This window comes from Solanum tuberosum, unplaced genomic scaffold (assembly GCF_000226075.1).
Source record: "Solanum tuberosum cultivar DM 1-3 516 R44 unplaced genomic scaffold, SolTub_3.0 scf00322, whole genome shotgun sequence".
In the NCBI taxonomy this organism is placed as follows: domain Eukaryota; kingdom Viridiplantae; phylum Streptophyta; class Magnoliopsida; order Solanales; family Solanaceae; genus Solanum; species Solanum tuberosum.
In genome coordinates this window covers 574,827-602,119 of record NW_006239245.1, presented here as the reverse complement: position 1 = coordinate 602,119, position 27,293 = coordinate 574,827, and the positions used below count along the sequence as shown (strand labels likewise).

Below are 27,293 nucleotides of genomic sequence, written 5' to 3'. Positions count from 1 at the left end.
GCGCCATAGGTGTTTGGGGGCCCCCCCCCCCCCCCCTTTTATCTAGTTGTCTGCCTAATACATCCTTTCCTTTGGATTTGAAGCCCTCTCTATCGACTCCTTTTCAACTGACTCAGCCTTCTCAGAGTTCTACTTTTGGGTTCAATAACTTTGGTCAGACACAAGGAGGTAATTGAAATGTGAGAGTTTCTTTTATAGTTGGTGAGATTGGTGATGCGACTACTAAATCTGTCTCTTGTTCTAATTTACAGCTGCTGCAAGTGGTTTTGGTGGCACTCCCAGCCTTTTCAGTCAGCCGTATGTAACAGCTCTTTAAATGATCCTTAAAATTTCTTTTTACTATGTAAGCACATGCATATACAGCATTAGAGGAAGTTGTCATCTAGATTTGGTCTAACTTATGAATATAGTCTTGATGTTTCTTACAGCCCCTTTTATCAGTTTACCTGTAGCGTTACTTCCATTTTGCCTGTACTGATCATATTTTCCTCCAATTCTGGAATTATGCAGTAATTTCCTTCAATATTTGTCAATTTCTTTCAATTGATCCCCACCCCCAAAAGAAGAATGCAGTAAAGGATTAAAGGGCAGCCTGTTTCTTCAGATGACCCAGTATGACCTTAATAAGAGTTTATGTTATCAAGATGGCGGTACACATGAGCTGTGTGATTTCTTGAATAATAGACTGTCATGAGTACTGCCAGAGGACATGTTCATTTCTAGTTGTACATCTTGATCCTTTTATTTCAGTTTTCTGCCCATGTACTTCTCTTCTTTCATGACTATATGAACACCTGTAGCACTGTCAGAGGACATGTTCATTTCTTGAAGTGCATCTTGATCCTTTTATTCCAGTTTTTTGCCCATGTACTCCTCTTCTTTCATGATTATTTGTATGGAACTGATAAACACCTGTTGCTACAGGCCAGCTATCCAAAACTCAGTTGTCGCACAACCTGCAGTTGTTACTAATCCATTTGGAACTTTACCAGCCATGCCTCAGATGTCAATTGGTCGTACTGGCACTTCTTCTTCTATACAGTATGGGATTTCTAGTTTACCGGTAAGTGTGTATGACATGCCTTCTTTACTTTAAATGGGTTGTGGGGGGTGGGGAAGAGGCTACCTTCCTTGCATGGCTTCTCTATGATTTTCTTATTTTGGTTTGTGGATGGGATCTGCCCTTTTCGTTTCTACTCCACTTTTTCTTTTTATTATTAACATAAACAACAACAGATACATAATTTGGTGCTCTTGCATGTTTTTCACTTTATTGTTTACAGGTGGTTGACAAACCTGTTCCTGTCAGGATATCATCATTACTAACTTCTCGACACCTTTCTCAAAGACGGCTTAGGTTGCCAGCAAGGAAATATCATCCTAAAACTGAGGGGACTAAGGTGAAATGATGTTTTATTTATCTTAGACCTCTAAATCCTCAATGAATCAACAGATCTAGTTTTAAGTGCAACACATTGACCGATTTTATGTGACTTATGCTTCTTTGCAGGTACCGTTCTTTAGTGACGATGATGAAACACCAAGCACGCCTAAGGCAGATGCATTGTTTGTTCCCAGAGAGAACCCAAGAGCTTTAGTAATTCGTCCATTGGACCAGTGGCCTTCGAGAGGTGGTTTGGAGAAAGTATCCCCATCAAAGAACATGTCTTCCCCAGCGCATGAGAATGGTAGGTTATGGATTGTGTTTTACTTACTACATAGTTCTAAAGCTAACAATAATCCTCTCGTCGAAGACCTTAATTATAGATGCCAGCGCCCATGCCACCTAGCCCAGCGCCTGGCGCCTGTCCCCAGGCGCCTAGCCCCCATCGCCATGCCACCAGAGTAGTTAACCAGTTTTCCTGCAAAATTATAGGGCAGTTACCAACCTGCTCTTAATCATATCCCTTAGATTGCAATAGCTCTACTGTTGAGGTTATGCTTGTGGTTGTCATTTGTGTTGATTTTGACCATCAACTGGTTAGTTTTGATCAGTCTTGACATTCTTAAGTTGGCGTCTTCACTCTATAAGGAGTGTATCTGTTGCAAGAAAGATAGCTTTAGCGTGTGGGAAGTTGCCACACACAACCCAAATTACACCCTAATACACAGTAGATACATGGTAGAGTCTCTCGATGATTCTGTTCATTTTGAGTCATCCATACCACTCGACCGAAGTTGCACTCCAATATACTATAGACACATTATTGTGATTTTGACTCATCAAGCATATTAGAAACATTATGTTTTATTTATATATTGCAATTTTCTGATTTTCTGCACTGGGTTAAATTGTATGTTGCTTTTGAACTGATAGGAACCCCAGTACTTCTCCTCTTGGTGGTTGAAATAACCTTTCTACATGAAAGAACTTGGAATTTGAACCGTGGATTGCATGACTCCTCTTTTTGTGAATATTGTTTTTGGATTATAGCTGAATATTGCACTTCAAAATTTTGGATTTGCCTTCAATTATTAATGAGTATCAAATCAAAATACCTTTAAAAAGATACTCCCTCCGTGCCAATTTAAGTGTTACTTCCCCTTTTGGTCTGTCCCAAAAAGAGTGCCTCTTTCTATATTTAGTAAGTTTTCCAATTCCAACATTCTACATACTAAGTTTTAAGTCCACAAGATTTAAAGGACTATACAAATTTAAATTTAAGACCGCGAGATTTCAAGGACTATACGCATCTTTAATTTAAGACTACAATATTCATTTTTAATTTAAGACTACAATATTTATTTTTAATTTAAGACTACAATATTCTAAGGTCTCCCTTTGTTTCGTTAAGTCTGTGCCCAGTCGAACTAAGATACTTAAATTGGGATGGAGGGAGGATAGTTTTTTTAGGCTCCAAAAAGTTGTCTTTTTAATGGATTTGATTCTCTCTAATAATTGAAGGCACTTCCAGAAGTTTTGAAGTGCAATGTTTAGTTATTTGGCCAAGTATACCTAGGCAGCCCCTTAAACTTGGCCTGATTTGTCAGTTAGACACAACCTTGCCACTTTCTTCTGTTAGAAGTGCATAATTGAAGGCTGTTCTAACATAATTGAAGGCACATCCTGAAGTTTTGAAGTGTGATATTTAGTTCTTTGATCATTTTATTTGGGCCTAGTATACCTAGGTAGCCCCCTAAACTTGGCTTGATTTGTCAGCTACCCACTAACTTTGCCACTTTCTTATGTTAGAAGTGCATCTCCTAAGTACCTTATCGTGACATGGCAAACAAAGTGAGTACATATTTTTTCTTTATAGTTGAGCCTAACAATTTGTTTCTTTGTCAATCACCTTCTTTCCTTGGAAGAAGTCGCTGGAGAAAAAGAAAAAGAATCCAACAGCTGGCTTGGGGATAGGAATCTGAAATCAAAGAGGGGGGGCCGGAACCCCCAACTTAAACACATAAAAATAATTTCTTCTTCACCCACAATTGATAGCTCAATGGTGATGAAGAAAAATTAGATCAAATCCGAACGAAGGAACCAGTGAATTGAACTGTCAACTTTCAATTCATTACTACTTGGGTAACAGGATGCAAAGGAGAACTTTAGGCCATGTAATCTATAAATAACCCTGGAGCTACCAAAATCAAGAATTCCTTTAACAAGTGACTATAGTAAGCAATCACAGAAATCTCAGACTTCCGCAAAATTCTAGAATGCTAAATAGGGAAATCTATATAACTATTTAGCAAGGCATAAATTAGAACAAATTTAAACCTTGCTTGGCACAACCAAATGTGATTCTAATTTTCGAATCATGTACTTCTTGCTTATAAGCCTCTCAATTTTACCTCCATCCTCGTCTTTCCCCATTGTAGAATTCAACGTTGCCTCTCTCTTTTCTAGCGTATGTGGGTTTTGGTGTTTCCCAATTTTTTTTTTATCTAATGTTATGTGTTTTATTTTTCACACATCTTTTGTCTTAGTATGACACTCGATTTTGTGGACCTGTGTTTAGGAGACATTTTTGTACCTTTTAGCCTCTTATTTTTCTTAAGTTAACAAAATTTTTGAAGAACTGGAAAGAATGGTACCTTTTTTGCTTGTGTTTATCATTTCTCTAATTAGTCTTAGTATGTACTATGTCAAGTCTTGCTTTCAGAACTATATTGATGCATAGTTGTTCATGTTGTAATATTGTGGGTCTGTTTTGCTGAAGAATGCACTTCTTGTTCAGGTAAAACTGCTGAAGTTGTTTGTGCTCCAGTTAACGAGGCCAGTGCAAAAGATAAAAATAGTAAGTAATTGTTGATATCTTGTTGAAGTTCTCAATAAGCGAAAATGTTTCTGAGTGTACCAATTTGTCAAAATAATTTTGGTTATGAAAAAAATGATGTGAACATTTTTTGTTTTAATGCCAAGTTTATTAGTACTATATACTACAAACAAATTCAACACAGTAATATAATCCTACAAACAATCTAGGATATCTAGTTCTCATCAACAATTTAACTGATTGAAAGGAAAGGGATAAGTAGCATGGGAGAACTCCTGAAACAGTCCCCAGGGCTTTGGTTAAATGTGAGAGCACAACACATGATGTATGGATTAGGTACACGTCAGGGGTAGTAACCTGCCGCAGATTAAAAGTCAGGTATTTAAGTCAAGGGTAGAGGGGTAGGACTTTATCACACCAAGCTTGGAACCCTTCGCCAATTGGCCCTTGAAGATTTCTAGGTCATTAAATAAAAACTCCCCTCAGCTAGAGGATCTAATTTAATAGCTGGAACATTAACAGTGAAAATGGCCTCTGAAACAGCTAGGAAACAAATTATCAATCAGACCCTTGAGAGCCGCCACATATCTCTGCAACAATGGATGATAAGTACTATTTGCACATTCTTTTGAGCCCCTCCTCCCCCAAATCCATTCGTTCATCTCTGAATCCCAGTCTGGCTCTTCTTTTGTTGTTTACATTTTGGCGACATTTTTCCTGATTATGCAAAGTCTATTCTATATTCAAGTTCCATCTTTACCCGAGTTTCTAGCAGCACCTTCAAGATTAAAAAATTGTCTCTAATTTTTGAGTCTAGAAGTTGGCATCATGAAAATTATTAACTCCTTTCTGGGCAAGGCAGTAGATTCTCTTCCATGATCTGCACCAAGGTTAGACTACTTTCTCAAGCATAGGAGGATTGAGCTCTTGATTGAAACTCCCAGCATCTTTTACTTCTATCCTCCTTGGCTCAATTTTATATCATATTAATTGGCCAAATACTCTTAAGACTATCTGCACCTAAGAGAGTTTCCTACGTATGTATGATAGTTTTTAGTAGTTTTATCCTACATAGATTATAATGGTGAACATCCTTGAGATCCTCTTGTCAAATAATGCAACAACTCAGGATCCGAAAATTTTGAAGTGGTCAATGAGGTGGGCTGAGATAAAAACACTAGGTGTCTTTCCATCTGTCTAAGCCTTTGGTGGACAGAGTTAACTTGGCATTTGTTGCTGGTGGAAGGTAGATGGAATTAGTCAAGGTGCGTCAAGTTGGCTCAGACACTATAGTTATCCAAAAAAATAAGAGATCCTAAAATTTTGAGTTGTTAAACTCGTCGGGTCATAATACATTTGCAATATAATTGAGTTGGTCCAATTCCAACAGTTAAACTTTAAACATGCTGTCCTATTTTGCCAATTAGAAGAGCTTTTGATAACCAACCCCCAAAGAAGAAAAAAGAAAAAAGGAAAACTGGAACTAGCCCTTTGCTCTTTTCTGCTATCATGATAATAGCTGTTAATTGAATACAAGTTAGAAGGTTGTTATGACAGTATGACTTGTTAATATAAATGTTTGCTTCTGCCTTACAATGTTGGTTACCTAGTTGTCACCAGAATCAAAATTCTGTTACAGTATGTGGCCTCATTCACTGTATTTCATCTTTTCCTGCAGAAGATCTGGTTGAGAATGGCTTTGATAAAGAGGGTCTCGATAGTACCAAACTGAACCAGAGACCTAATGGTCTCCACGAAGGGCAACATCTCCGAAAAGGAGGATCTTCCATTACCCTTACTGGCCATCGAGCTGGTGAGGCAGCAATTGTTTATGAACATGGGGCTGACATTGAGGCTCTGATGCCAAAGCTCTTGCATTCCGATTATTACACAGAGCCACGGATTCAGGAATTGGCAGCCAAAGAAAGAGCTGAACCTGGGTTCTGTCGCCGTGTGAAGGATTTTGTGGTTGGAAGACATGGGTACGGTAGCATCAAGTTCATGGGGGAAACAGATGTTCGTCGTCTTGATCTTGAGTCTCTAATTCAGTTTAACAATCGGGAGGTGATAGTCTATATGGATGAAAGTAAGAAACCTCCTGTTGGCCAAGGTCTTAACAAGCCCGCTGAAGTGACACTTCTCAACATAAAATGTTTCGATAAGAAGACTGGACAACAGTATACAGAGGGTCCTAGAATCGAGAAATATAAAGAAATGCTTAAGAGGAAGGCAGGAGATCAAGGTGCTGAATTTGTGTCATATGATCCTGTTAAAGGAGAATGGAAGTTCAGGGTTCAGCATTTCAGCAAGTATTGGCTTCATGAAGACAACGAAGATGAATGTGGCGAATATTCTGATGCCTAGCGGCAGCCGGCAAGAAGAAAGTTAGACTAGCTTAATTTCTGGTATACAGGTACTTCATGTAAAGAACCCACTACCTAGCACATTTGTGGAATATGGGTTGTGCAGTTTCCCTTTTTTTCAGCTTTTGTTGTGGATTGCTGTTTTTCTCCGTTGTATTTGTTTGCTTTGGCTGGTCTTTTTTTTTTTTCATTACATCTGTTGTTTCACGAAGTGCAGTATTTTTCATTCCCCTCTTTTGTTAGATTGCAGATTTTGGATTGACGAATCGAAGCTCATCTTTTTATATGCTTAATTTAGGTGTTATTCTGTGTTTGGCTTAGGACAAAATGGTTCACTCGGCGGATTTGTCACCCTGGGGGTGGGGTGGGGTGGGTTGGACATGTATTCAATGATCTAAATATATATGCTTATGTTAACAATGATAAAAATCTGAAACATGGAGATACCAAATTTCACTATATTTCTGACTTCAAATACAATATTTGATTAATTCTCACGACACTTCATGAAAATTGTTAAAAGTGATCAAACCAAAAGAGCCAACAAACAAAAAGAAGTATAAGGAACAGATCTCATATAAAATCTACATAAAACTGAAGGGATCTATATACATCCATGACTAGGAAAACTTCCCATTATTATGAATCAACATTTTTCCCCACAATTTCGACAGGGACGACAGGTATAGAGTCCCACCATTCTTTTATTCTCCTATTTACTTTCTCATTTTCCATGTATTTCCCAATCTTTGATGTCTGTACAAAGATGCACAACGTCAAAGCCATAACAATGAACTTGAACGGAACCACTGCTAATATCACTGAAGCAACAACCATTGCTGCCATTACTAAATCTGCATGCTGTAACCACATTTCAGAAATTAGTAAACGATCCGTCATGACAAAGTATAGGCAAAAAAAGGGGAAGAATTGTTGTGTTGTGTTGTGTTACCTTTGGAGCCTTTGAAACAAATATGGACCAGATTTTCAGTAGAACTATGTTCATGCTTTGAATCAAGTCGTAGACATTTCTTAGTCCATGTTGTGCTGACACTATGTTTTCCATCGTTGTATGATCAGATCCAGTGTAGATAACTATTTTACTTGCCTTATCTAGTACGTCCCCTCTTCGTCTTGTCCATATCATCGTAGCAACTGTTCCCAACAAGAGAACTGCTATTGCTTTGCCAATCCACTCTCTGCATTCACAAACATCTATTAATGTCTTCTTCGAGCTGTGGTTCATTTTGTTCAAATAATGTATGTAGGAATTAAGATACTTACATATATATGACTATGAGTGTTGTCAGGACAAAAATGGAGGTGCATAGAGGTCGTTCCCATGTTAATACCTCTTGAATATAAGGCATTAACCTCCCGAGCTGTTTGATAAGACCCTGATTAGTACAGAAAAGAAAGACGGTCATGTTAGGATATTTCGGAACAATACAGTAGCAGAGTATAAGCATACTATTAAGAAGACGTCAATAAGTAAATCAACATGACCAAAATTTGTCCTCAACTGGCAAGTAAGCACTCCAACTTTGAGTATAGACATGTAGACAACTCAACTCGTCTCGGCCACATTGTCAGTTTCCAACTTTCAAAATGATCAACTAGACACCTCAAAATTTAATGAGCCACGTCGTTAGGTGTCCACGAGACACAGTGTGGACGAGTTAGAGTGTTTATTTGTCCGTTGAGATCAAGTTGACGTGTATAGATGAACACTTTCAAAGTTGGAGTGCTTACTTGTTAGTTCAGGCCGAGTTTAAGTGTCTACTTATGTATTATGCTTATTAAAAACTCTTCAATTCAGATTAAGTGATACAGAGTTCTAACAAATAGGGGAAGTCAAGCTTCTATACTGGTTATCTTTGTAATTTCTTACCTTTTTTCGCTTCTCCTAGCTTCATAAATCTGTAGGAGATATGATATGCATGCAATTACGTTGAATAACTCAGCAACACTTACCATAAGAACCTGGACACTATTCCCCATACCTTCCCCTTTCAGCTCCTCAACAGTAGCTTTGGCCTTTTCAATCTCCTTTGCTTCCTCTCTCGCTTGATTGATAGCATTCCCCAATGACGAGACATTGTCAGTTTGTCCAGGGATACGGTTGCTATCATCCATTTCTTTGACCATTTCGACTGGAACAGACATCCGGGAGATATTCAGGCTTCTCAAGATTGAGCTAGCACTACAAGGATGTCCAACGTCTAGTTTCTTCAGACTCTCAGCAAGCTCTTCAAGTACATAATCTCCTTTTGGTAACTCGTCTAGCAAATCGAAAATTAAGAAATTCTTGGGAACTGGTGGAGAGATCCTGAGCATTTCTCTAGCTGCATGAAGCCTTATAATTCCTAGTATTGTCCTCGCGTGCATCTCCCATGATCCTGAAGGTGAATCAACCTTAAACTTCCGTAGGAACCGATGCAAAAGTATAATCTCCTTTATAAGAGCAAGCCAATGGTCGCGCCTTGTTGAGCTTGTCATTTCTGGAAATTCCAAGAGAACAGCTTCTTCCCTAAATTATACAATGCCAAAAGAACTCATACTAGTGAACGATATCGTGCACAAACATGGTCCTTGAAGCCATATTAGCGTATAAATTGTGAAATTCCACATGAACATGGTATATTACAAGCAAAAATCATCCTTCAAACCAGCAATTCTTGAAGCCTTTTCATTTTTTCAAAAGAATCGTCCTTGAAGCATTTAAACTCATCCTTTCTACTTTGCCCAATCTCTTATAGATATCTGTTCTTTGGGGCGGAGTGGAAAAAGGGGGATTCTCAAACGCGGAAAAGGATCCGATGAAATCCAAAAGAATTTAACGAGGAGTTGTTTGAGGTGAAAATCTCATGTACAGTTCTTTAGAGTGACACTTCTTAGACAAAATAGACGAAATGAAATGAAGAAGACTCCTATTTCAAGTCTTAAACGAAATGAGTGGACTGGAATCGGCAGTATTCTATTGATAGATAGTATGGTAGAAAGATTCATCTATTTCTTCTACCATACTATTTACCATTAGTTAGATTGTTTTATAAAACAAGCGATAAATAATGCCGAAATACTTGGTCCTTAGGGAGAAGTGGAAGCTGAGAGAATACTTACAATTCAGAAGAACTATAAACTATAGCCTTGTCAAAGAGCGGAGCACCCCATGGACCTGTAGCAGCAGGTTTGATACTCTGCTCGAAATCTTCCGAAAGATTGAGCTTAAGAGCGTCTTTATAAGAAATGACTCCAGATTCCTCGAAGTACAGGGCATAGTTTGTTAATGTCAGCCTACCTAGAAACAGAAGTACCGTTAACTATAATATCATTAAAATACGAGGTCTCATAACAATGCAAAACTATAATGAAGGAAAGAGTACCAGGCCAACTTGTCCCTCCAATATGGCGCACTATTCTTTGTGAACTTGCAGTTCCTTCTACATGTATAATAAACTCGTCATCTCTCATTTCCACACTCGTTGGAGTTGCTTGTTTCTCCAAATGCTTTATGCACCTAAAGTACAGTAGACACCAAAAATTGTCAACAAAAATGATGAGGCCTAGTGCAACATTTTTACTAAAGTTGAGAGGCAAGCCATTTTAGAAACAAGAAATTATCTGCTAGAAGAAAAATTCACCATTTTTCCCCCCGGTTTTCCCAATTTGCATCTGAAGAAACATCACCATCATACGACATTTTCCCCCTCTCTCCACCCCGCCAATTATACAAGAAAGAACTTAGGTGCATAACCTATATTCACTTGAAACCGAGATAAATAACTCTTCTTGATGACAAGCAGGACCCTCAGTGGCGGAGCTAGGATTTTTAACAAGGGGGTTCAAAATCTAAAGAAGTTAACACGAACTAACCGAAGGAGGTCCGACATCTACTATATATACATAAAAAAGAAATTAACCATGTATAAATAGTACTACACCGAATGTATGCTGGCTCCGCCCCTAGGACCCTGAAGTACACATTTGATCTCAAATTCCATTTTTGGAATCTAGAACTTATACTTGGCTGCTACAACATTATTATACTAGTCGATTTAATTTTGTCGTTGATTCTGAGTCCATTCTTGCATTATAGCTCCATGAGAAATAATCTTCCAACTAATAGGAGGGAAAATAAGAGTTTAGAATAATTACTTTATAATCTCCTTCAAGAATATGTTATAAGCAGGAAAATGCATTCGATTTTCTGTAGGTGCTGTGAGAGTCTCGAAAGTACATCTTCCGTTAACAAAATCACCTACTAAATTTACGAGTGTCGCCAGCCACAAGAAAGCATGCTCTCCAACACTAGGTTTATGATCAACCTGCCAATCCAATCACTTTGATCAGTTATTTGGAGAGTGAAAGAAAACTAACAATCTTCGAGCTTTCACCTATGTCGTTATCATCTTAATTCGGAGCATAGTACTAATACGCGCATAAACAACTTGTCTGATCTTCTGTTATCTTTTGAGTAGCATAATATAACGAAACACAGTACATCTAACTCAAGGATTCGGATTTCTTACAAGGAACGGCAAGAGATCCGAGTAGAACAAAGGGATGTCATCTTGTTCCTTAGTCATCTCAGCAACGACTTTTTTCTCTTCTTTTTCTTTCGCCAACGACTCCTGTATTATTTACAAAAAATATGTAAACTACAATGTACATATCATATCAGGAAAATAAAGCATGTCATCAATCTTCTAGGACACAAAAAAGTTCCTCCTAATATTTTTTCAAATTTTAGAACTTCCATTACACAATTAACAAAATAAACTCGCGTTGATTCAACAAAACAAATGATGGTGATTAAACTAGGAAGCATGAAAGACACGACGATTGTACATGAGAGAACATACTTCATGTGTCTCTTCTTCTGTTGAACTAGGTATTTCCCATGCCAGCATCATATCAAACGTGAACCGGATAAAATCACCATTATCGATCATTTCTTGTAACTTACTACACATATCAGTGAGGGCCTTGGAGCAGCAAAACTCGACTAATTTCCTCGAATATCCCTCCATGTTAGGATCCCATCCAGCCTCAAATTCATGCACTAATTCATCAACAGCTGTGTTCAACTTCCTAACATGAAATGATCTATTAGTACTAATAACTTATTGCTGATGATTCACACTATAAATGAAGTGTGTATTCACAATTTTGTATGAAGCTTTGTAGACTCCAAAAACAGAGTTTATGACAAAACTAGAATAATTTGGTAGCTCTACCAATTTACAAAATCCATAATATATGAAAACAACAGTTCTTGCACAATACATCCCACCTTAACCTCGTCTCGAAATATATAATATCTATGTAGAAATTAAGAGGTATTTGTATAGTAAAATTAGCATACATCACCCAATGAACAAATGATCTGACTGGTCCGCTCTGGGGTGGATACTTAAGGCTCTTCTAGTGTTGCTGAGCCTGAGTTTGAATCTCAATGTTAACATGTTTTTTTTATATTTTTGACTCCGCCACTTTCAAACCCACGACCTTAAAATCCTAGATCCATCACTGGACGCACCCCAAGGATATGAAACAGTTTACTCTAATACAAGCATTAATGACAATTTCCGCTACTCAAACCATAATATGAGTTACATCATAATCATGCACCAAAAATATATTAATCTAGCCTCAACTATGAATGTTCATTTATATTATGAATATATTTCCATTTGTAAATATTTTAGAATATTTGACAATTGGCATATATAGTTCAATTTTTTAATAAAAAAGTTGAAGTTTTATTTAGCAATTGAAGTAGAATGAGAGAACTAACTTGGCACATCTGCAAATAACATCGTTGGCAATAGTTGAAAGATGCTTCTTTTCCATGGACAAATATTATTAACTTCTATGCCTATTGAGTTTCAGACGACTTTTTTTTCGGTTTAGAAATTTAGAAATGTATTTTAATTTGTCGTTACACAACATTTCATTTTTCAAAAAATAGAAAAAAAATAAAATCATATGGATAAGAGGAAATAAGTGGAGATTATTATTGGTGACACGTGGTCAACATGCAAGGACCAAATCTCTACTCATCACGTTTAAACCGACGGAGAAGAATTACGATTTTGTGACCATTTTTTTTTATCATTTATTTAAAAATGAAAGAAAACAAAACTTCCCCGCTTGAGCTAGAAATTTTATTAAGGTGTTCAAAAATAATGGTATGTGACTGTCAAAATAATATAAAAAAATATTGTCATATTTGGAGTTTGAACCAAAAACTCCTTCATTCAAATAGACATACATTATCACTACATCGAAGACATAATCCAACTTTAAATATATATTCTTTAAACGTAGAAATATATATATAATTTTCGACAAAGGGTGTCCAGTTAAACGCATCTGCTTTTAGGTGTAAAAGTATAAATCTTTTTCTTATAAAAAGATTTAAAAAAATTCATAATAAAAAAATTATTTTATTAATTTTTCTATTTTGTTGATAAATATTAATTATAGTACGTGCTTACGCGTGATCTATATCAATAAGTATACAAATTCAAAACATAAGATTAAAAGTAGCATAAAAAAGAAATTGAACTTTATTGGGTATGATACATAGATTAAGTAGCGTTACGCTACTATAAGTTCTTGTGAATTGAATTTCTTAAAGATGATAATGTATGTATTAAATCGAGTCTCAACCTTCCAAAGATACTTTTGAATTGTACTCATATGAAATTAAATTTTACAATTCACAAGAAATTAAAAGAAATTGAATCTTAGGATCATTAATGAACACTAATTCATTAGATATGCTAAAAGGTCTAAGAGATACTAATTCTATTGTCCATATCATAATATTAGGATTATGAAATTAAGAAATGTAATTTTTTTCTTTAAGGCTGACTTAATAACATAATTTTTATAAATGATCAAACTTTTACATCAAGTGAAATATTGATGGTCGTACATAACATCCCCAAGTTCAATTGAGTTTGAGCAATTAATCAATGAGATTTTCTAAGGTGCTGAAAATGTTTCAGCATGTATACCAAGTTATTTAAGTAATTCAAATATTATTGAACAACCAATTAAATAATATGATCCTCGGAAAAATGTTGAAGAACCAACCCGTTCGGACCTCGTTTGAACTCGAAAAAACCTACATTATATTTTTCTTTCCGAATTAACGTGTGTTGTTGCTCCCCAAAATACACGCAAGTGTACGTGGTCGCACAAGTAGTATAGATTATTTAAGAAACGAGTTATCGTTCCCAAGGGGCTTATGATCAACTTATATTCACTTAATTCTACAACTAAAAGTAACCAAGTAACCTTTTTAAGAGTTGATGATTTAGTTAAGTACCTACTAATAATTATGCACTAAATGAAAGTAACCGATTGTGGACAACTTTGTTAATATGGTTCAAGCAAGTTTAAAAATAATTCCAGGGCTGCAGCATACATTGAATATCATGCATCATATCATCGGCTTAGAGTTCACTTCAGTTATCAAATTACTAGTTTATAGGGTTGATAGTATGGTCCGGGTGGTTCGCCTCTCGCCGCCTACCCCAGTTAGCCATCTAACTACATCGTTGAGCGGGGATAAATAAACTAACTGGCGAGCATGTATATTTTCATCCTATTTCGTAACCAAGCAAGGTGTTCGTCTGGGGCGTCACTCCTGAACACTAATCACCTCAATTTAATGGGTAGACCGAGCTCTCTATATTCTATGGTCTATCTAACCTCTCCTCGTTCGATTTTAAGATTAGACACTAGATTTATTCTATGGTGCGCAAGCATAAGTAGTAAAAACAAGAATATAGAAGTAATTTGGATTGACAACCGAAAATCAATTCATAAAGCCTCAAACATTCAACACATAATTCATAGCTACAACCCCAGAACTAGGGCGTTTAGCTACTCATGCTATTAGAAAACAAGACAATACAATAGTTCATGCAATTTCCGGAAAATAGAAGAGTTAAAGGATTAAAACCTATTACAAACTTGAATTCTTGCCCTTGCCCACAAAATCAAAAGTTGAACTCTTATTATGGAACCCTAAGGATCTATTTATACTAGTAGGAAAAGTTGGGAACAAATCCTGCTCAAATTAGGAATCTTATTTAATGTTTAAAACTTGAAAAAGTCGGCAAAAGAGGGACGTGTCGCGCCTCCATCGTGCTTGGAAACACACTCTGAACTTTGGTGCCAGGCGCGACGCGTCTTGCAGAGCGCCAATCAGTTCCCGTTGGCGCGGCGCGCCATTAACACTCCTCTGAACTTTTGGGCCTGGCGCGGCGCGCTTGCCAGTACGCCAGGCCTAGGTGCGTCCACACTTAGCCAAATCCTGCACGCCTTTGCAAATTCCTTCCCATTTCAACTCCAATCTTCTTAAGAGTTCCTGAAACAACTAATCATGTGTGTAAGTGCAAAAACCATCACAAGTATAACAAAAATCAAGCTAATAACTAGAAATCATTCTTCAATCTAATCGACTTATGGGCAAATATTGACAACTTAGGCATATAAATATGCCTAAGATCACGTGTCATTTAATAGGTTGTTACGAACACCCACGAAAAAATAGAAAAAATACTATTTTGTATTCCGGACCTCGTTTAAACTCGAAAAAAACCTATGTTTGACCCTCCTAACCAACGCGCACCGTTTAATAAGTCGTCATGGATGCTTATGAAAAAATTAAGAAAAAAATTATCGGGCACACATATCACACAAAATTCATGGATTATAACACATGAAAAAATGAAAAAAAATCCCTATTTCTCGTTTTGGGCCTCGTTTGAACTCGAAAAAAGCTCTATTTTCCCTTTCGAACCAACGTGCGCCATTTATAAGGTTGTCACGGAAGCCCACCAAAAAATTCAGCCAAAAAATTGTCAGGCGCATATATCACACAAAATCTATGGACTATAACACACAAAATATTGGATAAATTTCTATTTTTCGTTTTGGGTCTCGTTTGAAGTCGAAAAAACCTATATTTGCCTCTCCGAACCAATGAGTGCCATTTGATAGGTTGTCACGAACACCCACAAAAAATTTATGCAAAAAAACCCATCGGATGATCAGACAAAATCCATAGACTATAAACACACAAAAAAGGGAAAAAATCCTATTTTCTATTTTGGGTCTCGTTTGAACTCGAAAAAACATATGTTCGGCCTTCTGAACCAACGCACGCTTTTTAATAGGTCATCACAGTCACCCACGAAAAATTTAGGTTGAAACCCTGGGCCCTCATATAACACAAAATCCATGGACTATAACACACAAAATAAAATGGAAAAAAAAATTCTAGTTCCCATTTCGGGACTCGTTTGAACTCAAAAAAATCTATATTTGCCCCCTCCAAACCAACGTGCACCATTTAATAGGTTGCCAGGGATGCACACAAAAAAATTTGGTCAAAAAATCGCCAGGCGCATATATCACACAAAATTCATGGACTATAACACGAAAAAATGAAAAAATTCCTATTTCTCGTTCCAGGCCTCGTTTGAACTTGAAAAAACCTACATTTTATCCTCCTAACCAATCGTGTCATTTAATAGATCGTCATGGACGTTCATGAAAAAATGTCATCGAAAAATCCATCGGATGCACATATCACACAAAATTCATGGGCTATAATACACGATAAAATGGAAAAATTCATATTTCCCATTCTGGACCTCGTTTGAACTCAAAAACCCTACATTTTCCCTTCTTAACCCACGTGCGATATTTAATAGTTCGTCATGGACGCCCACTAAAAAAAATTGGCATAAAAACCTCCGGGCGCACATATCACTCAAAAGCCATAAACCATAACACACAAAAACACATAATTTTATTTTTAAACACTTTTAGAATATTTTTGATAGTTTATGTAACAATTGATTCTATAGAAAATATTTTCAAAACTATAATCAATAAGGGAGATTTAAATATTTGTTTTGTTATGTAACATACAATAATTTATATATATTTATTTTTGTCTTACAAAATATTATAAGAAATGTTATATTGTTTGTGGAAAAAGAAAAATTAATTATTAAATTATAATCAATTACAATATTTTTTATAAAATTTATGAGAGTAAAATATATATAAAATAATAAAGACAACAATTACAAGAAATGTTATGTAACATAAAATTTGTCCAACTGATTAATCTATCCTTAGTTCTCATCCTTCCAAGTAGTTCTCATCGTTTTTACTTTAATTTTGAGTATAGGATATCGTAGGAGATATAGTTGTTGTCTTTATTGTTTTTATTGATGACAAATTTAAGATAGATGAATAGAAAAAATTTAAAATTGCTAGAATGACTAACGAGGAAATACAACTGCACATCAAAAAAACAAAATTTGACATGTTGTGTCTTTAAGATCATGCGAGAGAGGTTTATATTTTTCTCTTTTTATCATATATTTATCTTATTCTATTAATTTTTTGATTGATTGATCTGTTTTCTAACTTTTCTTTTGACATTTAGGGAATTTATATGGGTAGGTGCTATCAAGAAAAACTAGTGCTACACTGATTTGGCAGATGATATCCACGTGCTATCAAGAAAAACTTGGATTTTGAGCAATTTGGTATTCTTTTCTCAAGAAAGACAGTCTTGGATGATAAGATCTTTGGCTTGTAATTTCTTTTTGTTGGAGTTTAATGTTTCTGGTGCTGTTTATCTTTACTAGATGAAGTTTGCTGACAACTTAGATTATGATGTTAATGTCGTTAATTAGCTCTATTTTAGTCAAACTAAAACACTTCGTTTCCAGCACGACAATTTAGGATCTGGTCAATCAACATGAGTGAATATGCTACAAATTACTACTTGTCGTTTGGCTGCTCGTTGTGTAATATTAAAGGTAGCATGTTGCGGTCAAACTGGAGTGGTACGTACTGCAAACTTTTCGCATGGTGTGATCAAATTGTTATTTGTTTGCCAAAACAAGAGACATATAGAACTGTTATATAGGCATAACAAAGACAATATACAACAAGAATCACCAATTTGCAGTGAAATGACTTCAAAAACTCATTTTATTCCTTTCCAAATAAAAGGATGACGGAATTTGCCTTAATTAGCAGAGCAAGATAAGATTATAACGTGTTCTGAAGATTCACTTCCATGAATTTCAACTACCTTCTTTTGAAACTCCCCTGCCAAATCATAATGGTCCACACAAATTTCCTGACCAACTTATAATCCCTTCGTTCTTAGCAACATCACATCTCCGTTACCCTGTTTGCTCACTAGCACGTGGACTTCTCAGACGGATACTAGTAAACTGGTTGTTATTTATGATAATTTGAATTGAGTAGTTCAAGATTTTCCTGAAATGTCAAATACTGAATGCTATTGCTTCAATTCTGTCTCGTTTTTTTATTGGTAATCATACTATTGGGAAGTTAAAGGAAAGCCTGTTTTGCCTGGAACTGAACATTATGAGGAAATTATCAATTGAAGACTGTCTTTCTACTGAGTTTTGGGACTATTTGAAGAAGCAAGTTGCGACCTTTGTTGGAAAGATCAACTGTGGTGAACTTTTCAATTCATCCAAAGTGATTGAAAGTTTGTATCTTGATTTAATGGCTAAAGAACTTAATGACACGAAACTATGGGATATAGGTCCTTTCAATCCCCTGGTGCTAACAGGGACGAAAAAAGGCTCCAACAAACGTCACGAGTCCTTGGATTAGCTTGACAAACAAGAACAAAAATCAGTTATTTTCATGTCATTTGTAACGACTACTTCGTTGCATGATTAAGAGGGATTATTGTAAGCGATTGGGCACCACAGTTGGAAATTTTGGCACATAGTTTAACGGGTGATTTTATGATTAATTGTGGATGGAAATCATGTATGGAGAGTATGTACTATAGCAACATGGCCACTTCATGCAGATCAGCCATGAAATTCTCAACTTATAACTAAGTACTTGAAAATTGGATTAACTGTTAGGCCATGAGCGCGTCGAGATGAATATGTTACTTCAGAAATGGTTGTGAAAACTTTGATGGATTCAACAGAGATGAGGAAAAGAGCAGCTGATATGAGCAAAGCGCTATTAAAACATCAGTGATGGATGGTGGCATAAACCGCACTGAGATGGTTTCCTTCACCACTCACATTACTCGTTTATCAGATCTATTATTAACAATTATATGAAATTATAAGAATTTAGACAAGAATTCAACTATAGATTTTGTAGGAATAACTTCTGTTTTATTTCTGTGTGGCTGAGAAACAAGAGACTATTAGAATTATTACATAGAAATAGCTATAGTACTATAACACACGTAGAGGCACGATTTCCTTTGCCATTATAAAATGTAGATTGAAGATACATCAACCTTCAATGAATTTCACAGACTCCTGGACAAGAACACTCACTGTTATCGTATACACAGGCAGCCAACAACTTTCTTGGTTTTTGTGCATCCTTCTTCATCAGTTGTTCCCATGGAAGAACAGAGCTTGATGTAGAGTTGATATGACAAAGGCAAAAGGCAATAACATGATAACAACTATGGTGTTTTTCAACATGGCTCAAGTTTGGGTCGTGAAGGCTAGCTAGGTGTTGAGTTATGAAACTCGTGAAAAAAATGACAGGTTAGGTAGATAAATAGCACAATAAATAGTTGAGGTATGAAACTCACGAAAAAGTAATAGTTTAAGTGTATTTTTTACCATTAACTTTTTTTTATTCATTGATTAGCACACGGGATACAAAGTATCATTTAGATATTCACTTTGCGTCCCAGAGTGCTGTTGGTGCACAGATCGAAACTCGATAGATAATGAGCATGCTTCTTTGTTGTTGTCCACTTAATACCAAAGCTTTTGTCTGCAACAAGATTTGTACGCTTGACGTGTGCTTAATCTACACATTACGTGTTACGTTCTTATCACTAGACCAAAGATGTGATGGTGGCATGTTCTTTGAGTCTTGACCATATCAACCACTCTTTTAGAAGCCATTTCATTTTGAATGAGCTTAGGTTAAAACTAAACTAAAGTTAAAAAAATAAAATATTAAGCTTTGCTATCATCTTTGAGTTTCATACACTATTAGGGGTAGTTTCGTATGCAAACTATATTATCTCGGGATTATAGTCTTGAGATTATAATACCTGGACTAATTTATCCATTTGAGAGGTGGGAAGAAATAACCGAAGTGTTTCATGGGATATCCTGACTAAGTTTGGTATTAGATTTATACCATGTTTGGTTGACGGAATAAAATTAATCCTTGGAATAAATGTATACCATCAACCAAATATGGTATATTTAGTACCAAACTTAATACTAGGATATCCCACCTTACCCCACGTACCAAACAACTATTGTATTATTTACCTATCTAAACTATTACTTCCTTTGTAATAAAACACATTTTAATGCTGAGTTGACCTACTCACGTCTGTTGTTGATTGGAAATAAATATTTAATCAACTCAGCATCGACGTGTGTTTTTCCTCATCATCATACAATCTCAATCAACTTCTTCAACTTGCTTGCATATTCTCCTCATCATCATACAATCTCCCTGTCAACTATGTTGGTTCAGCTACTCATAATAACCAACAAGCTCGAGTTCGAGCCAACATGTTAAATCCATCAGACATAGCCAAAATCTACAATTCCATGATATCCCAACACCTGATTTTGACTCCCCTGCACCTGATCCTAATGCATTGAGCAAATTCCCAACTCAACTCTTACCATCTTATAATGCTTGCATGCTTCTCCCACTGCTTCCTTACTTCGTGACATCTCGTTTAAATCAAGACAAGTTAGTAGCTTTTCGATTTTGGTATTTAGATATTAGGCTGGTGATATATACAATTCAAACAAAGTACTTGAAGGTTTTGTTACGGTTTGCCCTGATTTTCTGTCATAAGCAAAATTACCTTTCTTTGATGAAAAATGTTTCCTTGTTGGAAAAGATCTCTTATGTATTTGGTTAATTCTTTCTTGTAGTAAAAGGTTAGGGTAGAAGGTAGTAGGTAGTAGTTCGTTGTCTTGTTGTCCGTTCATATTTGTACTCGTAGTATTGCTCCTATAGTTTCTTGTCCTTCGATTTCTGTTACTATCTGTTGTTTCTTATACCTCGATTACTGTATTGTTTAGTTGTGGTTTCCGTTCTATTGCTATGTGTTATTTTTGTTATTATCTGTTGTTTCTTGTACTTCCGTTACTTCTTTTTGGGGACTGCTTTGGACTGGTTTTTCTTGAGCCGAGGGTCTATCAAAAACAACCTCTCTATATCCTCTCTAGACCTCACTTTGTCAGACTACACTGGATATGTTGTTGTTGCCTTTTGTTGGAGCAAATTTTTTGAACTTCCATCAATAACACAATAGAATCTATAATGCAGCTGTTAAAGAGTTTTGTTTAGGGACAGATCGTTCTCTCTAGATTTCTAATATTTTCTTTCATATTAGTTTTTCATATGTAGGCCAATTGGCCAAATTGTATCAATATATATATATATATGCTTCTTTAGTACAGTTTTCAAGAAGAAGGCATGATATAATCCTCAACACAAACTTCAAACTTCAATTCTTGATAAAAACTCAAGTACAAATGGTGAAATTCCAAAAGAAGTTTACTCTTAGTTAAAGGAGTCAAATGTGTCGACACATCATACCTCTCTTTTTTCAGAACAATAATTTATCATTTTCTAGGCCTTTTCGATGCGTGTTAGTGATAACGCTCAATTACACACCTTATGAATCAACTTACAACCGACCGTCGAAGCGTTTCATAAAGGTTTTGCAAAAGAATTGATTGGAAGCCATAGCACAAAATTTTTCACATGCTAATCCACACGAAAAACTAAGAAAATCACCTGATTCTTGTAAATAGGTCCTAAATGCAAAAAAATATGTTGTGGATCATGGTGAAACAACATACTGCTCCACCAACTCCCTACGGAGGGTTCCGAAAAAGTTTTTAAAAAGATGGATCGAAAGTTATAACACCAAAATATTCATGGGCTAACATACATGAAAAACTAAGAAAAATGCCTAATTCATGTAAATTGACCCCTTAATGCCAAAAAGATTTCATAAATCATGATGAGACTATACGTACGGCTCCCCCAACTCCCTACGGACGTAAAGGTTTTGCAAAAAATCAATCAGAAGCCATATCACCAAATGCGCTAACACACACAAAAAACTCAGAAAATCACCTAATTCCCGTAAATTGGCCACTAATTCGCTCCTAGTTGAACTATCACTATGATTAATGTATGGTTAATTTTATTTGATTATCATAACAATTATCATTATGTATACGAACTAAGTAGAAGAATGTTAGTATTAAAAGTTCAATACTTAAACTATTGTCATGTCTCGTGTTGACAATTCATTATTTTTGTTGTGATATATTTCGTTTCTATAAATGAATTTTACATGCTTGAATTATATAAATAACATATAACAATGCCTCACTAACAATATTTTCTCCGTCTTCTCTCTTTCGAGTACGCAGTAATTAATCGAAGGTGTCACTCATAGGTGTCAATTACAATTAGTAATAACATCGAAAAAAAAAGAAAGAGCGAGATGGTGATTTTCTGTTGTTCCCGCAAAGTAAATATCATTCGCTTGACGGATCAAGTGGATAGAGGTTAGTCTTTCAAAAATATAGTCAAATAAGGTCTACCTAATAATTTTTGTTTCTTAATGCTTTAGACTTCCAAGGATTAGAAATTTTCCTTTGCCTTAAAACACTTGCTTTGTGTACGTTCACCTCTCCTTTTCCTTTAATTTTCTTCTTCTTTTGCTTTTTTGCATATCTTTCTTTTTAACATATTTTTTTTTTTTTTTTTTTTGTGATCTAAAAAGAGATGGGGTTAGTGCATGATTATGCATCTATAGTTCCCAACTAAAGCTATTTTCAAGTTACTACAAAAGGATATGACATAATCTAGAGTCATAAATATTTCACTATTTTGAGACATTATTGAATGTTACTATTTGGCTGAATGAATCAAGATAGTTAAGATGTCTATTTCCTATATTTCATCTCATGACCCAATCTTTTGAATGATTGAATCTTGTTCCTATTAATAATATATCACATCATTAGAACAAAGGGTCACAAGAGGGAGGGGGGGGGGGGGGGGGGGCAGAATAGATTCAATTGAATTTCGTACGATAAAATATTATAATATGTAAATAGGGAAATAACGAATATATATTTTGACATACACATACATATATACAAAAGTTATTGAATTTCCTTTGTTTTATATATATATATATATTGAATTTCTGGCTCTGTCACTGATTAGTAGGATTTGTTCCATCTCCAAATAGATACACAATTTGAGGGACCTCATTAAGGTTGTATAGATTCATGTAACTTGTGATCATTCATTCTCATGTGTTTTTATTTTGAGGGCTCATTCTCAATTGTTATTTGTGGAGGGGATTTGATATTGCTCAATCTTAATTTAGAGATTGTGAAGTTGTTGAAGGATCTCATTCTTTGGACATTAATTCTTATATACCCCAATTGTATTTGTAGGGTACACATTGATACTTAATTTTGAAGTCTAGATACACATAATTCAGTGTCATATTAAAATAATACTTCATCCACTCCCAAATATAATTAGTCATAAATTGAATTTATTTCAAATATCAATTAATATTTGACTATTAAAAAGTCAAGTAGTATTAATTACCTTTTTAATTATTTTTTAGGGTAATGCTAAATTGCCAGAAAATTTGGCCAGAAAATTAAAAAGTTTATAATATCTTTTTTATTTAAAAATAAACTAATCTTTTTTTCCATTTTTTAGTTAAAAGGAATTAAAGTTAAAAGGGTAAAAATGTTCAAAAGGATAAAATAACATAGGTAAAATACCATTCCTGCCAAAAAATATTTTCCTATTTTTTAAACCTAATTACTCAAATTAGTGAAATGTTGATTAAGTAAGACATTTAAAAAGGAGATAAATGGTAGTTTAAAGTTGAAAGTTGTCTTTTCAAATAAATATTTTAATATTTTACATAAATATTTGCAAATAATATTGATGTCCGAAATCAGCATTTGACACAAACAAGCATGAAATTTTCGTTATTTATCATCAAACAAATCTGTATAATATTTTAAAATCACAATGTAGAGGGTAAAGTTCACGTACATCCTACTTTTTTCAGATCCATTTGTGAAATTATATGAATATGTCAGGGGTCGTTGGTAGCTCTACCTATTTAACAATGTTATTCAATTTTCTTCATTATCATTAAGTACCATTTGAATAGAGGAATTACTTGTAAGAACACTAAATTAGTACAAAAAAAACAAAGATAATTGGAATGGAAATCAAGGTTTATAATAAAAAAGAGTTCAAACATACTAATTATCTGTTACATATTATAGGGATAATAATATAAATTGAGTATATTTTCTTAAAATTAAAGTGTGATGATAAGTAGGTCAAATTAAAGAGGCCAAGATGTTTGAAATTGAGGAAATCCTCCATACCCTTCTCCAACAGTATTTTTCCCCATTCCTTGAGCTGCTGCATACCCATTTGTTCCCTACCAATTTAATTCTTAATGTCAAATTTATGGGAAATAAAAAAAAATCAATCACATCCCGTCAGTCAAATCTTTTTATAATAGTCATCCTCTATCGATAGGGATGGGATAATATATGAACAAATGATGTTATAGAAAGCTTTTATTGTATAATGTATGCACTCATCAAATTAAATAAAGTAGGAGTGTTTGTGATGCACATCAAATATGAAATAGATGCCTCATATATCAACTATTAATTAATGAGAATATCAGGGTTGTGATGAGATTGATATGATTTTTATATTCTTAATTAAGTAGATGGTTGGGGTTTGAGTTTTGAAAATGGAGAAAATCCCTATAAGGAGCGTTTCATTTTAATGAATTGTACGCAACACAAATTCAAATTAATTGAGACTCAGCACCAATATCGGTTTTGAAATAAAAAAAGACTAAAGACTCCTTTAAAGATAATTTTTTTTAAAGGGGATATATAAACATTAATTTAAATTAATCGCATGCAATAATTCTACCTTATAAAAAAGATCATCAGAGCGGAGGCAATTTATTTATAATTGTATCTAAGAGGACTAGTAAAATGAACGATCATGTATTTCTAGGAGCTAGATCAATTGGTGACGAAAACAGAATTTTTCATTAAAAATGTTTTTATTTTGGTATGACGATGATTTAGCATAGAAGAAAATGATAAATAATCAAAGTATATACAAAAGCTAGCAAAGCATACTTACTTAAACGATAACAATAAATCAGATAACAAAAAGAAAAACATATGCCATTGGGCATAAAAGAGGGTTTTCCACATTAAAAATTGGTGTTTTTTGTTTTCTCAATTTTGGGGTTTGCCTCTTCCCAACATATATATCTTTATAAAAAGTGAAAGCACTTTAAACTAAAAAAAATAAAAAAATAAAAAGTGTACCTGCATTGAGTCCATATCATCCATCTCTGATGAATTAAAATCATAAAACAAACTTGCTGCTGATAGTTTCATTGAAAGAAACTTCAAAAAAAATAAAAATTGAAAAATGCTCTATTAGAGAATATTTTGATTGAATTTATTAAATGTATTTTTCTAATTTTGCACTATGAAAATAAGAACATAATATATATAAATCTATACATATGTATACTTACATCAATTTGATTTTGCAATGACCGGACATAGTTGATTATTACATCTAACATCACTGCCATTCCCATAGTCTGCAACACTTACTCGTGTTATAAAATTAATGATTTAATGAAAAAATTTAACGTAAGAGATTATGTTGTTCAGACTCTCCAAAAATTCTGCCGTATCCATATTACATCTTCCAAAAATGCATTATTTTTAAGGACCTCTTTTAAGAGTCCGTACAACATATATAGCTAAGAAATTTTTCTTTAATAGAAATATAAATTTACAAAAACTAAACAAGAAGGATTTTGATTGTTTAAAATTATATGTGTATATATATATATATATATAGCAAGCATGTAATATTACCTTATAACATCCAGGAACAAGTTCTTGCAAGCATCTAAGCTTTTCATTGATTTTCTCCCTTCGAAGCTATTTCACAAACAACAAATTACTCAAGATTGTATAATTTAACAAGTCTTTTATTCATAGAATATATATATATATATGCTAATGATGAATACATGAGATAAGTCGATAAATACAATCAGACATCTCTATATCAGTATCGTTTGCTCTGATTCTTTGATTGATATAGCGCAATATTGTTACAACAAACATATAATGTAACATAACATGAAAAATCTATTCTACAGGAAACATGATTGTTACAGTGAGATATTGTTATAAAAGATGACTATTGTAGAAAAGTCTTGATCGTAGTATAAATTGAATTTGATTAAAGAATTCTTACTCTTTCAGCCAAACTGTGACTATCAGTAGCTTGGCCTCTCTTTGCTCTAACATGTACAACTTCTCTTGGTTTCTCAACTTCTTTTTGATTGTTCCTTTTTCTCTTTCTCCCTTCACATGTATTCTATATAACAAAGAAATTAAATCATAGTAAACAAACAAACAAAAAAACAAATCAACTACACTTTTTTAACAAGTCGGAATTCAACTACATCTTAATATTCAGATTCAGACATCTAAATCTTAATGCACATCTTAATATATATTCAGATTCAGACGTGTTAATCTTAAAAAAAAATAAACATAATTTGTATTTATCACCTTGCTAGTATTTCCAGAGACTAAAGGAGGAGTTGGAATATTATTGTTATTATTATTATTCAACATGGATTCTGATTCTGGAATTGAGCTAGTACATCCATAACTTGGACCTCCCAAGGTAAAAAATTGAGCAGCAGCAACCGCGACGGTGGGATCATAAACATCATGGCTAATATTATTCATATGATCATTATGAAAATTAGGCATGATGTTGAGTTCATGTTGATGATGATGATTAGAGAAGTTTTGATCATTTGACAAAGACAAAAAACCATGTTGTTGATGAATATTTGAGGTGAAATTTTGATCATTTTCAAGTTGTTGGCTTATGCTATTTAGAAGTTCCATATTTGAATTCATCAAAAGAGGGGAATTGTTGTTACAAGTAGAATTCAAAGCATGAAAATCTAGAGGAGTAGAAGAAGAAGAATCACCCATGAAAAATTTGGTAGATTTTTCTTGATTTGATTTCTTTAATATGATAGGATTAGGTAATGCAAGAGAACAAATGTATGGGTACTATAGTTTCTATGGTGGGGTTTTAATATATACTATTCCATACGTCTCATTTCACATCTTGTTGTCTAGAGGCGGAGTCAAAATTTAAAATATATGAATTTTGAATTTTATCGATCTTTTTAAATGACTGAGTTAAAAAGTAATAATATATACATAATCAATAGATTTTAAAATAAATATTGAGTTTGAATCAAAATTATTAAATTCGACTGAATACGTAGCTGATATTCTAACTATGCCCCATTAATATAATATTAATATAGGTCATACAAGTCATGTCATTATTGATAAATTGTGAATTATATGATTTAAATAGTTTTCAAATATTGAAATGTACTCTAATCGTCTCAATTTATATGAGACCGTTTGATTTGATATGAAAAGAAATATTTTGAAATTTATGGTGTAAAACAAATTTTATATATTTG

General features: G+C 34.3%; 3 protein-coding genes and 1 non-coding gene across 8 annotated transcripts in view; 2 read left to right on the top strand and 2 right to left on the bottom strand.

Annotated features, from left to right (window-relative positions):
* The window catches only part of LOC102592631 (nuclear pore complex protein NUP98A), a 13,756-nt gene extending 6,880 nt beyond the window's left edge, over positions 1–6,876 (top strand). For 2 of the 3 annotated variants that reach the window (XM_006360389.2, XM_006360390.2), the window contains exons 7-13: positions 84–168; positions 252–297; positions 925–1,063; positions 1,284–1,400; positions 1,511–1,688; positions 4,182–4,241; positions 5,899–6,876. In XM_006360389.2, coding sequence (XP_006360451.1) covers positions 84–168; positions 252–297; positions 925–1,063; positions 1,284–1,400; positions 1,511–1,688; positions 4,182–4,241; positions 5,899–6,584 — 1,311 coding nt within the window. In that variant the 3' untranslated portion in view covers positions 6,585–6,876. The remainder of the gene's footprint in view (positions 1–83; positions 169–251; positions 298–924; positions 1,064–1,283; positions 1,401–1,510; positions 1,689–4,181; positions 4,242–5,898) is intronic. The other variant, XM_006360391.2, reaches the window with a different exon arrangement.
* A 297-nt stretch (positions 6,877–7,173) lies between these two features.
* On the bottom strand, positions 7,174–12,508 carry LOC102592287 (uncharacterized). Of its 3 annotated transcripts, none has more exons than XM_006360388.2 (10): positions 12,384–12,507; positions 11,449–11,677; positions 11,116–11,217; positions 10,742–10,911; positions 9,970–10,103; positions 9,707–9,884; positions 8,558–9,113; positions 7,868–7,980; positions 7,536–7,782; positions 7,174–7,444 (listed from the first exon to the last, which is right to left on the bottom strand). In XM_006360388.2, the coding sequence occupies exons 1-10, from the start codon at positions 12,437–12,439 to the stop codon at positions 7,223–7,225; spliced, it is 2,007 nt and encodes a 668-aa protein (XP_006360450.2). In that variant the 5' UTR covers positions 12,440–12,507; the 3' UTR covers positions 7,174–7,222. The 3 variants fall into 3 exon arrangements, 2 of the variants coding, with proteins under 2 accessions (XP_006360450.2, XP_015170327.1); XR_001475161.1 differs by having other exon boundaries at positions 7,202–7,444; positions 8,587–9,113; positions 12,384–12,508; XM_015314841.1 differs by having other exon boundaries at positions 7,347–7,437.
* MIR8051 (microRNA MIR8051) lies at positions 9,572–9,614 on the top strand. Its single transcript, NR_127226.1, has one exon. It is a non-coding gene; the product is annotated as a microRNA MIR8051 (primary transcript).
* Positions 12,509–23,928: 11,420 nt separating the features above from the next.
* Positions 23,929–26,841, bottom strand: LOC102599647 (transcription factor BEE 1-like). Its single transcript, XM_006360408.2, has 6 exons — positions 26,347–26,841; positions 26,027–26,149; positions 25,639–25,704; positions 25,287–25,355; positions 25,072–25,152; positions 23,929–24,149 (listed from the first exon to the last, which is right to left on the bottom strand). The coding sequence occupies exons 1-6, from the start codon at positions 26,782–26,784 to the stop codon at positions 24,051–24,053; spliced, it is 876 nt and encodes a 291-aa protein (XP_006360470.2). The 5' UTR covers positions 26,785–26,841; the 3' UTR covers positions 23,929–24,050.
* Between the last annotated feature and the right edge of the window lie 452 nt (positions 26,842–27,293).

What these genes read in the sequence shown, in the direction of transcription:
- LOC102592287 (XM_006360388.2), bottom strand. Translation starts at nt 12,439, where the DNA reads ATGGAAAAGAAGCATCTTTCAACTATTGCCAACGATGTTATTTGCAGA. An exon ending in ATAGTGTCCAGGTTCTTATG is followed by an intron (nt 7,981 to 8,557) that starts GTAAGTGTTGCT and finishes TGTACTAATCAG; the next exon opens with GGTCTTATCAAACAGCTCGG. An exon ending in ACACTCATAGTCATATATAT is followed by an intron (nt 7,783 to 7,867) that starts GTAAGTATCTTA and finishes TTGTGAATGCAG; the next exon opens with AGAGTGGATTGGCAAAGCAA.
- LOC102599647 (XM_006360408.2), bottom strand. Translation starts at nt 26,784, where the DNA reads ATGGGTGATTCTTCTTCTTCTACTCCTCTAGATTTTCATGCTTTGAAT. An exon ending in TTGTTCCTGGATGTTATAAG is followed by an intron (nt 25,356 to 25,638) that starts GTAATATTACAT and finishes TAAGTGTTGCAG; the next exon opens with ACTATGGGAATGGCAGTGAT. An exon ending in CATTGCAAAATCAAATTGAT is followed by an intron (nt 25,153 to 25,286) that starts GTAAGTATACAT and finishes TTTTTTTTGAAG; the next exon opens with TTTCTTTCAATGAAACTATC.